At 37.4% G+C, this 16,767-nt stretch overlaps 1 protein-coding gene across 2 annotated transcripts; it reads left to right on the forward strand.

Moving 5' to 3' along the window:
• The first annotated feature begins 1,153 nt into the window (after positions 1-1,153).
• FASLG (Fas ligand) lies at positions 1,154-15,009 on the forward strand. Of its 2 annotated transcripts, none has more exons than XM_031936906.1 (5): positions 1,154-1,375; positions 3,960-4,033; positions 4,788-4,833; positions 12,082-12,135; positions 13,763-15,009. In XM_031936906.1, the coding sequence occupies exons 1-5, from the start codon at positions 1,288-1,290 to the stop codon at positions 14,155-14,157; spliced, it is 657 nt and encodes a 218-aa protein (XP_031792766.1). In that variant the 5' UTR covers positions 1,154-1,287; the 3' UTR covers positions 14,158-15,009. The 2 variants fall into 2 exon arrangements, with proteins under 2 accessions (XP_031792766.1, XP_003767469.1); XM_003767421.4 differs by having other exon boundaries at positions 1,294-1,375; positions 3,350-4,033.
• Positions 15,010-16,767: the final 1,758 nt, after the last annotated feature.

Here is a 16,767-nt window from a genome sequence, read left to right on the forward strand (position 1 = left end):
AAACTTGAGGAAGATCACTTTGTTGGCTGAGTAGAAGATCGACTGGAGTGGAGAGAAATTTGTAGGGGGAGGGGGAACCAACCACCAGGCTTTTGCAGTAGTCCAGGTATGAGGGGATGAGGGTCTGTACCAGCGTGGTGGCAGTGGAGACAAGGAGAGCACCAAGGTAATGAGCCTGGATAGTAGTGTCCTTAACTGTAAGGTAGGGACAGGGAAGTGTTTAGGGAATAATGAGTTCAGTTTGGGACTTGTTATATTTATGATGTTTATGAGACATCTAATTTGAATTGTTTGGAAATGCCAGTCAGCACTAGGTTAAAGCCGGATTTAAGGTGACTTGAAAATTATCAACAGAGAGCCGGTTGATTAAATCCATAGGAACCTATGAGATCACCAAATGAAATAGTGTTGAGGGAGAAGAGAAAGAGCCCAAGATAGAAGTTTGTGAGACACCCATGGTTAGAGAACGTGGGCCGGATAAAGATCCAGCAATTTTCTAAGATTAATTACCCCAAAACAAAACAGGACATAAAAATGTTCTCTGAACTTTAAGTAGAATTACATCTTGAATGAGCTCTAGGTCTATATCCCAGTTTATGAGAAATCCATGGATTTTTTATTTGTTAAAAGAAGGGCATGTTAACTTAATATTTCCCCCATTAGATTGTGAACTCCTTTAGGATGAGAACTGTCTTTTTACTTAAAAAAAAAAATCCCCATTATTCAGCACACTGACTGACACATGATAGACACTTAACAAATGTTTATTGACTGACTGACAGACTCTGAGGGGGCGATAGGAAGGAATCAGACATTTCAGAGCTCAGAAGGTACTGCTCTGAGCCCAGTGACTCCTGTGCTTATGTCTCTTAGCTCCAATTACCAGGACACCTTCTGTTAGAGGAAACCTTTCCTGTTTGAGAGTCTGACCACTTCCTCATTTTGGCTGCCCTTGAGTTTATGCTCAAAGCTAAAATGGAATTCACCCACACTTGCTTAGTACTATTTGTACGGTGGTGTGATTGACAGCATTCTTTCATAACAGGTCACATTTCCAGAATATCTCTTCTTTTTCTTCTTCCTTGGAGCTCTCAGGCTTCTTTAGTTAGTTAGTTAGTAGGCCCTGCTACTGATTTTAAATACCTGCAAGGGAAAGAATGGATTGAAGTTTTTTTCAGGGTAGACCAGGAAGAAGATAGGCTAAACTCTGTGTCCTTGATTTCTTACAGATCATGGTGCCAGCAGCTTTGGAGAGTGGAATAGAAGCAGAAATGTAAGGAGGCAACAATGATCCCAGATCCCAGAAGTGGGGATACTTTGGTTGACCTCAGGGCCCTAGGAGTGGAGATGATTTTATGGAACTGGATGAACACAGGTGAGTGGATAGGAAGAGTGAAGAAGGAAATAGTGACAGGGATGAAATAGAATCAGATGAGTCCTAGGAAAATCAACTCTGGTGCTATTTTTTATTGTACAGATCTAAACTGAATTTTTATCAGATAATTAAGCAACCTCAAAGATAAATACTTTCACTGACCTAGCTAATGAATCTGCTAAGTTCTGAGTGAATGCCCACTTAATATTACCCCTACTACTGTTCATTCCAAGATTACATTGTGATTTGTTCTTTCCCCATCCTTTGCAATGATCAGCTATTAAAATTCCTAGATTACTTAGATCATAAACTTCTTGAGGGCAGGGATTATCTCAATTTTGTGTTTATATCCTAGCCTTCTAGTCAACCTTCTTCACTCCAGTCCATTCTCCCCCATCATTCCATTTCTACTAGTTTTTTACTGGTGTGATTCTGGGACTCTTGGTTATCTATTCATTGAAAACTTCCTGGAAACAAAGTTTCATTTGCTCTCCTAAGGTTCCAGGACCAAATCACAATAGGTTTGGTTTGCGCCAAACCTATTGCATCCAATTTAGAGTATATATAAACCTTTGGATCAGCTCTAAAATAGGTCTCATCTTAATGTCTTGCAAAGGACTGAGGGATTGCATTGACTGGATGTTCTAAAGCTGCTGCAGAATGTTACATAATAGCCCATTTAGTTCTGAACCTGACTGCCAGTGTTGGCCCAGTTAAGAACTGACTTCCCTCATGATTCAGCTGCTCCTCTCACTAATAAATTCTCCAGAATCACTCCTACCACCCATTGCCTTCATTGCTACTCATATGCTACTAATTGGAATAATTAAACTTGAAGTAAATTATAAAACCATGCTGGTTTTGGTCCACTGTAAATTTGTTGCATAATCTCTGCTTGGTCCCCAGTGCAGCAAGGCAATCAATCCCTTTAATCCGTAACTGACTATTCCACCCACTACAATAGCTTTTTCAAACTTTATCATCCTTTCTCAAACCTCCCATGGTTGTCCTTCCCCTTTATTCTTTCAGCTGAAAGCCTTGCTTCATGTTATTTCACTGAAAAAGTCGAGATCATTTACAGAGAGCTTCCTGATTTCCCCTCATCATTATCTTACCCACTCAGATGCTTTCTCTCACTCTGTCCTTCACCTCTATTTATCCTGATGAGGCGGTCCTTCTTGCCATGGCAAACTTCTCTGTATATACAAGTGTTCCCATTCCATATTGTCTTCTCCAGCAGCATGTCCTCTCTTACTTATCTGCAGTCTCTCCCTTTCTACTGCCTGCTTCCCCACTGACTCCATGTTTCTCACATACTTGAAAAACCCTCACTCAGACTGTCCATCGATGGCCTGGTATTTCACCTCATAACTCTTCTTTGTTTTGTGTCTAAACTCCTTAAAGAAGCTGTTTCTAACTGGTGCTTCCCCTTCTTTTCCTCTTATTATTTTCTTAATGCTGCGATCTGACCTCATCATTCAGACAAAACTGTTTATTCCAAAATTACTAATGATCAAGTCTTACTTGCCAAAACTAATAGACTTTTCTCAATCCCAATCCTTCTTGATCTCTTTACAGCCTTTGACACCATCAATCATGTTCTTTTCCTTTATATTCTCTTCTCTCTGGGTTTTTAAAACCCCGAAAAGTTTAACACTTGTTCAAATAAAGTTTAAAGTTAACATTTCTAGATAATAAAAGTAACGTGTGTGGTTCTCATTACTAGCATCCATGTAGGCATGTAAAATTAGGCACATGACAAAATGACCAGGTATTTACTATAATGTAGAAAGATCTGGAGGAGGGGAATAGGAGAGTCTTCCCTACAGGGGAAGTGCAAGATTAAAATTGGAATGTCCAGAGGTGATCTATCAGTGAATAATCCTGGTATCCAGGAGGTGTTTACTAAATGCTTGTTGACTTAAATTTACTCTGGTAAGATCTAAGGGCTAAGTCCAGTTTTCTCTCCTCTAGGCAGGGACAGAAGCCTGAGACTTTTGAAAGTTTACGTCAGAAGATTGTGGGTGGAAACTCTCAGAGGTTTGTTCTAAGCTTCCTGAGGCTTCCTCAGAGAGTAGATGTCTCTTAGAGGTTTGTTCTAAGCTTCTTGAGGCTTCCTCAGAGAGTAGATATGTCTCAGAGAATCTGCACATGTTGAGAACAAGAGGAAGGCTTCCCTGGGCTTCTGCGGCTATATAAAGATAGACTTGAGTTTCTTTCGAACAGCCCCCGCAGGAATCCCTTACTTCAACTGAAGGAGTATCGGTTCTTCAAAAAGCAAGAGAAGAGTGCCTTCTACACCAGAAGAACCAGTCCTCTGGTACTTATTACTTGTCTGACATGCAGCAGAACCTGAATTATCTCTACCCTCAAATCTACTGGGTGGACAGCAGGGCTAGCCCTCCCTGTGTTCCTCCAGTGACAACTATTCCCTGTCCATCCCCTGGTCTGAGGAGGCCACCTCCGCCTCCTCCTCCATCACCACCACTACCCCATTCTCCCCCTTTTCTACCCTACTCATCTGTAAAGAAGAGGACCAACAACACAAGTCTCTGTCTTCTTCTGGTCTTTTTTATGGTTCTAGTGGCCCTGGCTGGACTGGGAATGGGAATGTTTCAACTTTTCCACCTGCAGGAGGAGATAGCTAAACTCAGAGAGGTAAGCCTAAGCTAATTCTTAGTTGATTGCTATCTATGTGAGATAACTATCAGTTATCTCACTTTCTTTTTAGACAACTCATTTTCCTTTCCATCTTGACAATTTTACTCCTATGAGCTTCCAGAGTCCTCCTGGCTTGACATTCCCTGAGGAATTTTGGTCAATTGAATTACTACCTATCCTTGCCCTGAAAGGATTTTGTTTTGTCCATATTCCTCACATCAACTATCTCACTGTTGCTCCACAAAGTACTTTCTGATCCTTTTTTCTGGTTGCTGTGAAGTGGATAGTACTAATCAGCCCATTCTACAGACAGAGAGACAGAGGCGTAAAAGGGGCAAAATGAAACTTGAGGGATGGAGGTCCTAGGCTAGACAAAACGATCTCTGAGGTTCCAGTTCTGAACTTAATTGTTCTTTGATCAGAAAGTGAATCAGGGGCCAAATTGGAATCAGATTCCAACCAAAAAAAAAAAAGCAGTTTAGTGCCTGCTACTTATTAGTGTAGAAAAAAATAGAAACAAGATCCATGAATGTGAAATTAGGAGCTTTTGATTTTAACAGATCAAGGACATTTCCAATAGTAAAACTGAGACACAAAGAATGTTAACCTTTTCTGAATCTATGGTAGTTAAGAAGAGGATATGAGATTTGTTTAGATCTTTGACTAGGACTTTAAAGGCTTGACAGAAAGACCCCCCCCCTTTATTGGCTAGACTAAATGCATCTTACATTTATATATTTTCTTTTGCCAGTCTATCAACGATGGGGAGGTAGTTTCATCTCCTGAGCAACAAATAGGTGAGTCATATTTATACATGTGTATGAAGCATCCTATGTAAATTCTGGGCAAGCAATCAAATTTATGAAAGAACTTCTCTTTTCATCCCTTTCCTTTCTGTTCTCTGTGAGGTAGTTACTGATTACGTACTGCAGGCTACTTCTAACTCTTTTGCTGGTCATTGTGGTTATTTTAAGTCTCATATTACTAGATTACATATTTGTAGTCTTGAATGTCTTTGCAAATGAAAGGTATAAATAAGTAGAATAAGACAAAAGTATCGAAAATTCAGAATACATTTGACTTTGGGATGCATGCACATATACACAATCTCAATCTGAATTCCCTTTTGAGTTAATTCTATTAATAGCTATAAATCAACTAGATGTTGGAAGAGGTAGGTAGACTCCCTCCTATTTCCAAGGATGACTAAGATTTGGCTGTGTGTGTGTTTTTGGAGGCAATTATGCTTTCTCTTATAATCAGTGTTAGAGATTAGTTGACAGTTACTAAATCTTTACTGAATCCATGACTAGATACTTGGGTCAGTCTGTATGTAGATTCCCAAACCTCCATGCCTTGATATCATGGGCTTTCATAGAATTCTTCCAAATAATACTTTTACAATAACTTATAGACCATTTGATTCTTTAAGTATCATGTGGATATCAGTGTACTTCTTGAGAAATTTATCTATTGTTTTTCACTATTACTCTATGATTGGGTTACCTTCATTTCCAGGTATAAAGATGTTTACTAATTCTTTTATGCCATGTCTTACACCCACACATTCATTAATATTCTACTAACTAGTTAGTGACACAGCATGTTATCAGTGATCAAATTAAACTGGGTTTTTAAATATTCAGATCTTAATAATTGCAAATGTGTAATGGTAGGCTTATGTATTAATAAAACAGGAATGGGATTATGTGGGGGAGTTGGGAAGAGAGTTAGAAGTACAATAATTCTATTTAACTCAACAAACATCTCTGAAGAAAGTATTAGGGCAGACTGAAACATCTGAGCAACATGGCATCATGGACAGGTGACATGGTACTGCAGAAAGAACTTTGGATTTAGAAGGAGAGAATTTCAGTTCAAATCCTAATTGTACTGTTTACTACTTAGGTGATCTTGTGCAAGTTACTTCATTACTATGAGCCTCAGTTTCCTCAAGATTGGAGTTGAACTAAATGTTCTTCAAGGTCATTTCCAATTCAAAATCTATGATTTTATGATCTCTTCTCTCAAAGAGATTGCATTGTAAGTGAAAAGATAAGATAGGTACACATGTGAAGAACAGAGAGGTGTGAAACAAGGATTTTATATTGCATTAAACCCAGTCTTTTAGTTATAAAATGCTTTGTGAAATTTGAACTTTGTTTCCTTAACTTACACTGTTAATCACTAACATCTTATTTGGATGCCACATATGATATAGAAACGATCCTTAATTCTTTAAGCCAATGGAGCACAGTATCTTGCGATCCTGTAAAAGTAGAAAGGATTCATACATGGACTCTATAATGGATTGTATGTCTTTCATCTGAAGATCAACTTCATTAGGAATAGAAAAGTTTATAACCAGAGCTTTGGTCCATGGGTGATAGCATTGTTTCTGGCCACAGAAAGGATTATCTACAAAGGCATAGAAGGCTTATGTGGAATCTGGATTGAAGGGGGCGGGGGGGGGGGGTCATCCAACACTAATGTAATTATGAATCTTGTGAAGCATTTCTTTTTCTTTTCCTAAGTGAGCAAGTAGCTATCAGAGCAAGAGGCTTCCACTGGGAAATAGAAAATTGAGTTAATTCTGAAGCTCAGAATAAGTAAATAATATAGCTAGAATTGAGCTTTCCTTGGATCTTGGGTATCAGAAACAGTGAGTCATTTATTTGTCCATTGGATTACTACTTTTTTTTTTCTATTTCTTCTTCTGTTTATTTTTTTATTGAAGTGTTTTATTTCAAAACATATGCAAGGATAATTTTTCAACATTAATCACTGCAAAACCTTGTGTTCCATTCTCCCCCCTTTCCCCCATCCCCTCCCCTAGATGGCAAGTAATCTAATATATGTTAAACATGATAAAAATATGAGTAACTCCAATATAGGCATACATATTTATATAACTATCTTGCTGCACAAGAAAAATCAGATTAAAAAGGAAAAAATGAGAAAGAAAATAAAATTCAAACAAACAGCAACAAAAGTGAAAATGCTATCTTGTGAGCCACATTTAGTTCCCACAGTTCTCTCTCTGGGTGTAGATGGCTCTATTGGATTATCTTCTTACACAAAGTAGAAATCACACAATGAACTGCCATATATGGTTGTGAAGAGTAGCCTCTACAATCTCCAATTGGGGCTGGATCAGGGAAATAAATAAATATGTGCTTCAACTATTCAGGAAATGAGCTTGGGAGAGGGGCCTTAATCATTTCTGTGTCATAGATCTGTTTAGCAAGGTGATGAGTCCTACTGACCCCTTCTCAGAATAGTATGTGTAGTTGTTTCAGGCATGTTCCACTCTTCCTGACTCCATTTAGGGTTTTCTTGACAAAGATACTAGAGTAGTTTGCTATCTCCTTCTTCAAATCATTTTACAATGAGGAAACTGAGGCAAATAATTTTTTTATGTGCATAAAATCCATAGTTTTCAAAGAAAACTGATTATGTTGAAAGTCAGTTATCAATATAAAGACATTATATTTATGTATATTATTTGCATGTACATGTATTTATGTGTATGTGTTGTACATACACATGTGTGTACACATAATACACATATGTATTATGAAGACCTCTAATCTAAATGTAGGGATCTTAGTGATCTTTTCTGAGAAGCTCCTAATTCTTGGTGGAACAGCTTATATTGCTGGTTCATTGGTTAATTGATGATTGATTTTTGTCCATGAAGGAGGAAATAAAAATGATATAGTCAGACTGGGAACCAAACCAGACTTTGAGAGGACTTAAGAAAAAGGGCTCATTTAATCAAATAAGATAACATCTTTAGGATGCTTCATATCACATATAGCAATAAATAAATGAGTTTCTAATATTAGAGTCAATACTTCATTACTGATTTTTGAACTTTCACAATGTGAGATTTAGTCAGTCCAGCTACCTCTTCTATCACCATAAAATAAAACCTTTCAGCTACTTAATATATGGTCTTTGAGATTTGTAGTAGCTTGATGATCAGCAATAAAAGACTTGGTTCTTAGTGGCTCACTGATCAAAAGCAATCCCAATAGACTTTGGACAGGAAATGCCATCTGCATCCAAAGAACTATGGAGATTGAATGTAAATCAATAAATGCTATGTTCACTTCTTTTTTCTGGTTTTTTTTTTAACTCTCCCATGGTTTTTCCCTTTTCCTCTGATTTTTCTCTTTCAACATGATTCAAAAAGCAATGTGTATTAAAATTTTTTTAAAATTAAGATAGAATTGCAGTAGCTGAAAAATGTCATCCCCTGGCCAATTTGTGATGGGTCTCATCTGGTTCCCTGATGAGACATACAGATTATCACCAGGTCTGTACTTGAAGTTGTGTAAGCAAGATAGAACATAGTGGAAATTATTTTTCAGGTTCAGTCTTGGAAGAAGCAAGACTACCTCCAGACTGCAATGAAACACTGATATGGAGTGAGGAATGTTATTACTAATAGCAATTGTAAGAAGGCAACTAGGTAGTATAATGGATAGAGCACTGGATTAGGATTCAGGAAAACTTGAGCTCCAATCCAGTCTCAAGTATTTAATGACTATATGACGCTAAACCAGTCATTTAGCCTCTGTTTCCTTATCTGTAAAAAGGGTGTGACAATAATAATATCTATTTCCCAAAAGGATCAAATGAGATTATTTGTAAACTGCTATATAAGTGACGAGATATTATCTGGAGCTTGCTATGAATATTATTAAGATGTTTCATAATTTGAAATGATCAGTTCTACTTCTCAGTCCTTATCACCTACTTAGTATAAATTTCCAGTATGTAAGGTGGTCAGACATATCACAGACAAGTCACCAATAGGCTTGGTTTTTTATGCCCAATACAAGTAAACCAGAGTATAGGACCCTAATAAACTGAAAAAACACTTCAAATTCATAAATCACCATGACTCATTTATGCCGATGATATAATCATATATATAAATGAATTGCAAGGTTTAGCAGAAAAGTACCCTCTGGCCCATGAGTGCCAATTATATGAGTTTCATTAAGGAATTTGCTCCTGGGTTCTTTAACCCCTCCCATCTAACTTTAGCCACTAGGGGTTCTGCTACCTTTCCAAAATGCAAGCTTTCCTGGACTCTCTCCCCATTTTCTCCTCTACTGATTAGTTAAAAATGTCACTGCTTTAAACTAAAATGAATTATCTACAAGATTGTTCTCTTCTTCCCCTTTTCCTAATGCATAGCATATTTCCTAGTTTTCTTCCAATATGGTGGACTGAGGTAGGAATGGGGAATATGAGAGGTTCATTAGAATGTTATATACATATGTGTATGTATGCATATATATATGGATAAAGCAAGAGGGTACATACAAGTATATACCTGTATGTCCTATAGCTCCCATTTAACTCGGGCACTTTGCTGCAGAGGTGTTCTTGAGCAGACTTGACAAATTCCATCACTTGTCAAGTTAAAAGAAAATGTCATCGCTACTAATGTGAATGGCACATAGAGTGTGAACTGTAGGATCAAAGTCTCATTTATGTACATGTAACAGTCTTTACCAGTGTCAAAAAGCCATTTCTTATTCCTATTCATTAATTGCCTTATTCATTAAATATTTATTGTAATCCTTCAATGAATGATACATACCCCAAATCATGTATTAAGTATCTTCTTTCTCCATCCAGAGTATTACATTTGAGACTGGGCAAGATAGAAAGTTTAGTTAAGATCTATCTTTAGTAATAATAATAATACTACTAATTAGTATTGATAAAAGTAGTAATAAAATCCTTTTTAAAGCATACAATTTACAAATATCTCAATAGCTTCACAACAACCTAGGGAAACCTGTACTTATGATTATTCCTCTTTTATAGGTGAGGAAACTGAGGCAGACAGGAGCTAAGGGACATCTTGAGTCACACAGCGAGGAAATATTTGAGGCAGGATTTGAACTTATGCCTTCCTGATTCCAGCCCAGTGCTCTATTCACTATGCCAACTAAATGCTTCTCCTTTAGGTTATAGTCTAGTAGAATGATCAAACATAAGCAGAGAAAGCAATCATATACAACACACTATGGCAAATGCATCTAAGAAGTCTAAAATTAAGTGTTATGGACTATATAAAGGGTAAGTTCAATGTAAATAGGAAGAAGTCAGAGAAAGCTTCATGGAGGAAGTGGCATTTGAATTGGCTTTAGGAATTTAACAGATGAAGGGAAAATAAGGATGTTCCATGAGTTGGGAGCAACACGGGTAACATAGGGTGTGTTTGAGGGATGGAGAGTGGTCCAGTTTGGCTGCAGCATAGAGAACTTAAAGAAGAATGATATGGAATAAGAAAAGGTGACATGAAGGCTGTGCCTTAGGATCAGAGGTTTAAAGGCTGGTTAGTCCAATTCTTTCATTTTAGAGTTGAGGAAGCAGGACAAGCTGGAAAGTTAATTGATTTGTCCAATATCAGACAGAATGCCATCATCACAGACAAGCTTTAAACCAGCCCTTCTATATACTAACAACTGTTTTGTTTAATACTCTGTAGTTTGCAAAGCAATTTCCTCAATGTCCAATGAGAAAAAGAATTGGAATCCACTTTTGTAGATGAGGAAATTGCTCAGAGAAGTTATATAATGTAGTGTCAGAGGTGAGACTCCAGTAGAGGATTCCTGACTCTCAGGAAGGCTTCTTTCCTTGCATGTAAGAAATGTGCACATTGGTCCCTGTTCTCAAGGAACTCACAAGCCCATTGTGAGAAAGAAGATATACACATGTTAAATATAAAATAGCTCCATGAGGCATTTTATAAGCAACACCAGTTGCCACATTGACAATGACTGTGCTTGGAGCAGGGGCAAATGGCTCTCTGAGAATTTGTTAATGCTTTTCTCTTCACTGGCTTTCGGTTGTTCATGGTCATAAGTGGGGACTGAGGGTCCAGAAAAAGTGATAACATCATTTTTTGTGTGTGAGGCAATTAGGATTAAGTAACTTGTCCAATATCACATAGCTAGAAAGCATTAAGTGTCTGAGGCCTGATCTCAGATAGAATTTGAACTGAGGTCCTCCTAATTCTAGGGTTGGTGCTTTATCCATTGTGCCATCTTTTGTTCTCAAAATGATAATCTCTTAAAAATCTAGTCATTCCACTGTACCACTTAGCTGCCCCTAGTTGGGCAATTTCTTATACCATGTTTGATTCTCATTGTACCACCACAACTTGACTGATCTGAGCTGATTTCTCAGTCATACTCTTTTCATCTTCTCCTCCACCTCCTCTTCTTCCTCCTTCACTCCTACCAGTCAAAAACAGTCAAAGAAAACCAACTGATGTAGGAATCTATCTGTCAGGAAATACCATGTTGAGCTTCTATAGTCACCACCACTAAAGAGGAGGGAAAGTTCCCTGAATCAATTAATTAGCTGTGATAATTTGATTATGTCATTTCCATGACTATAATATGCATAATTGTAGAGGGAATTGTGAGACTTTTTTGATAGTCAAAATATAGCACAGAAGGAATAGGTTTTTATGACTGACAGATATGCAAAAGAAATGCAGAAAATCTGGATAGTTGAGTAGAGAGAAATGATCTGGATTCCTTAGCTCATATGTTATTACAATAAAATTCATCTGAATGCTAAACCAGAGAAGATCTCGGAGACTAACCACATCCAAGGTAGCCTCCATTCATGCTTTTATTGTGCATGTCTACATTCTTACTTAGTCATTGTAGTGATTTTTAAAAACTTTTTCAATGTTATATACTCTAGCATTTCAATGTATGACCAACATGATCTCAGTCAACTCCCTCCCTCTGTCACATCTTTTCCTTCCTAACCTAATCAATCCTAATCTTCCTAAAATTTTTCCATATAATTTGATATACTTATACTTAGCTATCTGTGGCTGAAATACCATGCCACGAAGAGTCACATGATCTCATATCTGCCTCTTGCTCATTCTAAATTGTTTCTTTTCATGTGGTGATTCCCTGCTTATATTTGTACCAATGAACTAATTTGCATGTCATTCTTAAGAACTTTTTTTTCCTTTTAAAAAAATAATACAGGTCACCCCAACACATTGGAAATGAAGGCATTAAAGAAAGCAGCCCATCTAACAGGTTTGTAACAAGGGCACAGGGTGGGCAGAGGGGGAACCATTGACAGAAAGGAGGGGCTTCTCAGGCAAACTAGTTAGATGAAAGAGAACTCCCCCCAAATTTCTTAGCTTCTAAAGCCTTCCTGATTAACCCACAGAATTGGTTGTACATACCTTTGAAAAACTCTGGTGTCTTATTATAAAAACACAGAGATGGTTTTATTTTCCAATTATAGTTATTTGGAAGCTATGATTAGTCATTTCTTCTATAGAATGAGAAAGAACCTTAAAATGTCTAGGCTTAAATGTCTTGCCATTGACTTTGGGTTATATTTGCAAAGAGGTGGGATCTAATCTATGACCTCATCTAGCAAGTCTGCAGTACCTGGCAAAAGAAATAGGGTAAAAGCAAACAAGGGGGAAGGCAGACATGGGGTAGGGATGTTCCTTGTATCACTAAGTAATGTCATCATTAACTGGATACAAATGATTTGATATCAATATAGAGTTCCTAGAGCAAATTTACCACAACTATAATAAATAAGGATTTTTCACAAAGTAGTATGCTATCTGCCTTTAAAAGTGTTCATATCAGAATTGTACATGCTTAACCCATATTGGATTGCTTACTGTCTTGGGAATGGGAATGGGGAGAGAGGGAGAAAAATTTGGAGCAAAAGGTTTTATATAAAGGTGAATGATGAAAACTATTTTTCGCATGTATTTGGAAACATAAGACATTACTAAAATTTTTTTAAAATTTAAAAATAAATTTAAAAAGTCTTCATATAAAGTCTGGATGACCATGTGTCAGAGACAGCATACATTATAGAGATAGCAAAGTCCATTTGGAGTCACAGAACAAGGGTTCAAATCCTCCCTCCACTATTTGTTCTCTGTAGGAGCTTAGTATAGTAGCATAGTCTCTAGTATTTTGTTCCTTCGGTCTCAGAGCCTATATTGCTGACAAGATCTCTGAATCAGATGGGCGCTTAGCCTATATGAGTTTAAGAGACTCAACCAGCTTCAGTAATCTGTAATTTAGGAATTTGGATATTTCTTAGTACATCACCCCTTTGGGGCCATTTTATTTTTGGGTCTTGGCATCCTGACCCTTGAATCAAAGCAAGTTACAGATTCATCATTAAATAGATAGATAGATAGATAGATAGATAGATAGACAGACTTATCTATCTATCTATAATTATGATAGCCTGCTGAAGTTGACAAAGGAGTATTAGTATTACTTCCAATTTATAAACTAGCACTCTGAGACAATGAGGGGATGAATAAGTATACTCAATCTAAGTCACAAAGGGAGTTATCAGTGGGTTCAGGAATTGAATTCATTGTTGTATTTCATATTGTGTCAATAACTCATAAACTCCTAGGGTTGGAGGAGACCTTGAAAATCATCCTATTTAGTCTCCTCCTTTCACAGATAAAGGGACTGAGGCTTAGGTAACTTGCCAAGAGTCTCAAATCCGGATCTCCTAATTCTAAGTCTCATATTCTTTCTACTGCACCAAGGTATATTCCTATTTCTAAGTGATTCTGGAGATGACTTTTTGCTATAGCAAGTTGGGATATGGAAGCAATGTGCTCAGATGTGCAAATGCCCCTCATTTAAAGCTCCTCTCTGATTCTAGGCAAGCCTAAATCACAAGGCATGACCCTCGAATGGGAGGACACCTATGGATTTACCCTGATTTCTGGAGTCAAATATAAGAACCGCAGTCTGGTGATCAATGATACTGGCCTTTACTTTGTCTACTCCAAGGTATACTTCAGGGGCCAGAAGTGTGACAACCAGCCCCTTAAACATATACTTTATAAAAGGAATCCCACCTATCCCAAAGACTTGGTACTGATGGAAGAAATGAAGATGAACTATTGTACTTCCAAGCAGATGTGGGCCCAAAGCAGCTACCTGGGGGCCGTGTTCAATCTCACTAGTGCCGACAGTTTGTATGTCAACGTCTCTTCATTTTCATTGGTCAATTTTGAGGAATCCAAGACATTTTTTGGCTTATATAAACTCTAGGGAAACTAAAGAAAAGAGGATAGGATCTGCTTTATTATGGTGTCCAGCCGAAGATATTGCCTTAATAAGGAGCTCAGGAGCCAGTCTGGAGCCAAAGGGAATACCACAAGAATCGTGGACCATGAGAATCATTGGGTTTCATCCAAGGTCCATGAGCCAGTGGAGTCCATTGAGTATGGGTGAGGATATAGAAGCAAGTGGCTACCAAGAATGTTCTGAAAAGCCTTGGCTTGTCTTTTGGATTTTTAATCATGTAACAAGCACATTTAAAACTTACCTTTCATGGATAAGTTTGCTACCTCAGAGGAAACTGGTCCTCATCTGAATATTCCTGAATGTTAATGGCAAGGGATGAGTGGGGTTGTGTGTATGTGCACAAGTACACATGTATGTGAAAAGGGTCCCTACCATATTGAAGTATCTACACTTTCAGATACATTTCCAGGAGCATAGGTTTTTTGTTTGTTTGTTTGTTTGTATTGACAAGGAGGACAAGAAAGTTCTTGCATGAGAAACCATCTTTTATTCCACATGGAAAGGATGTCAGTGCAATTGTTGCTGTGTGTTTACAGGTGTGTATGCTGATTCCAGCACTATGAAAGATAAAATACTTACTTGGGTTTTCTCTAAGCAGAGGGCCATATGAGGACTCTTGAGTTCTGATAAATTATCAGAAAAATTTGGAAAACATTAAGTGATGAATCTTGAAATTTCTGAAGGAGCTAATTTTATTAGTAAAGTGTTTACAACAGCATGATGTTTTGTGGTTTTCAGAAAATTTTAATTAATGTAAGCTATTTGTCCTGTTTCCATAATATTTATACATGATATGTGCATGTTTTTCTATTAAGAGATACTTTTAATAAAAAAAAAACTATTTTCAGTATAATTATGGCCATGAAATATTATTTTGAAGTGAGTAGAAAGTAGAATTTTACTCATCAGAAAAAGCTCTTTTAATCTGTCAACAATCCATAGCTCCCTATTCCTTAGGATAATATTCTTTAAGACTGAGTCTCATTATTTCCAGATTGAGAGTCAAGGGGCTGTTCACAAATTCCATCTTCACAAGAGTTTCTGCCTGCTCAGTTTCTCATCTGGGTCAGGGGCAACCTGGTGGTCCCTTACCTCCAGGGACTGACTAACTTGATGCCAGACTTGGTGCAGATACCAGGTTGGCTTAGCCCACTGGATCTCAGAACTTTTTAATTCAAGAGATCCTAGGTAGCCAAGATTATAGATTGTCGGGTTGTGTTTCATCTGGACTTTAATGGAGCTCTGTCAGTGTGGGGTCCAGTGAAATTCTTCATCATTATATAATTTTCATTTTTTAAAAATCCATATTTCTCTTGCTGTGAAGAAATCAACAAAATAACAAATCTTCCTTTCCTAATTGTGTTTCAAAAACATATCTTACTTTGTAACCAGTGAACATATTCAGGTATGTTTGTTGCTTCATACACTTGTAATGTTAAATAGGAAGAGTTTAATTTCCCCATTAATGGATCAGAAAGATCTTCAGATATGGGTGATTCCCCTTCCCATTGTATCATCTGCAAGTGGAACCATTTTAACTACTTTGCACATAGTTCCTCAACCATCATTTCGACCATAAGTAGTTGTGGGTAGCAACCTATTGAATTATTATTTATTTTTTTTTTTTGCCTTACCAATTCTGTAGTCTTGTACAAGGTGGAATCAATAGCTCTTGACAACAGATTAGATATAGGGGGATAAAAGATAAGAGTAATAGGGAAGGTAGGAGGCTAGAAGAGTTTAAGGGGAAAGATAATGAATTCTATTTAGATGTGTTGAGTTTAAGATGTCTACTGCACATCCAGTTTATAACATCTGAAAGGGAATTGGAGAGATAAGATAAGAAGTCAGTAGAAAGGTTAGGGCAGATTAGGTAAATCTGAGAATCATCTACATAAAGATGGCAATTAAATCCTTGGGAGTTGATGGTCGTTGTTCTTGAAAAGGAGCAAAATGACATCACTGTATTAGATTGGAGTTAAGATGTGTCCGAGTATGGCTGATCAGACCAATATGAGCTTAGAATATTCTGCCACAGGTCAGACACAGAGTTCCTTTGAACAGCTGGGGTGGATTCTCTAACTTTGTGCATCTTGCAGTTCTTCTCCTGCAAATTCAATTCTGCTTTGCTCAAGAAGCACAGCACCTTCTCTGATGAAGGCATTCCATGCTGGCCTGTGCCAGTGTTTCCCATATCACACAATCAGTTCTAAAATTCTTAATCAAATCCATGGGAACTGATGAGACCACCAAGTGAAGTAGCATAAAGAGAAGAGAGGTCAGAACTCTGAAGAATCTCTCCAGTTAGCAATATCTAGAAGAGGATCCAGTAAAGGAGACATCCAAAGCACATGTTATTCCTGCAGTATTCTACCTGGCTCAGTTTACACCTGGAACATTGTATTCAAATTGGAACAGCATGTATTAAGATGAGCTGATAAGCTCCCATAGGAAGGGGACTGGGATGGGCAAAGATCTGTAACTGTGCCAAAAAAGAAGCAAATGGAAAGATTTATGGATGACATGAATGTTTTCTTTAATTACTTGAAGGGATTAGAATTGTTCTGTGTTTAA

Source organism: Sarcophilus harrisii, chromosome 4 (genome assembly GCF_902635505.1).
Source record: "Sarcophilus harrisii chromosome 4, mSarHar1.11, whole genome shotgun sequence".
Classification (NCBI taxonomy): domain Eukaryota; kingdom Metazoa; phylum Chordata; class Mammalia; order Dasyuromorphia; family Dasyuridae; genus Sarcophilus; species Sarcophilus harrisii.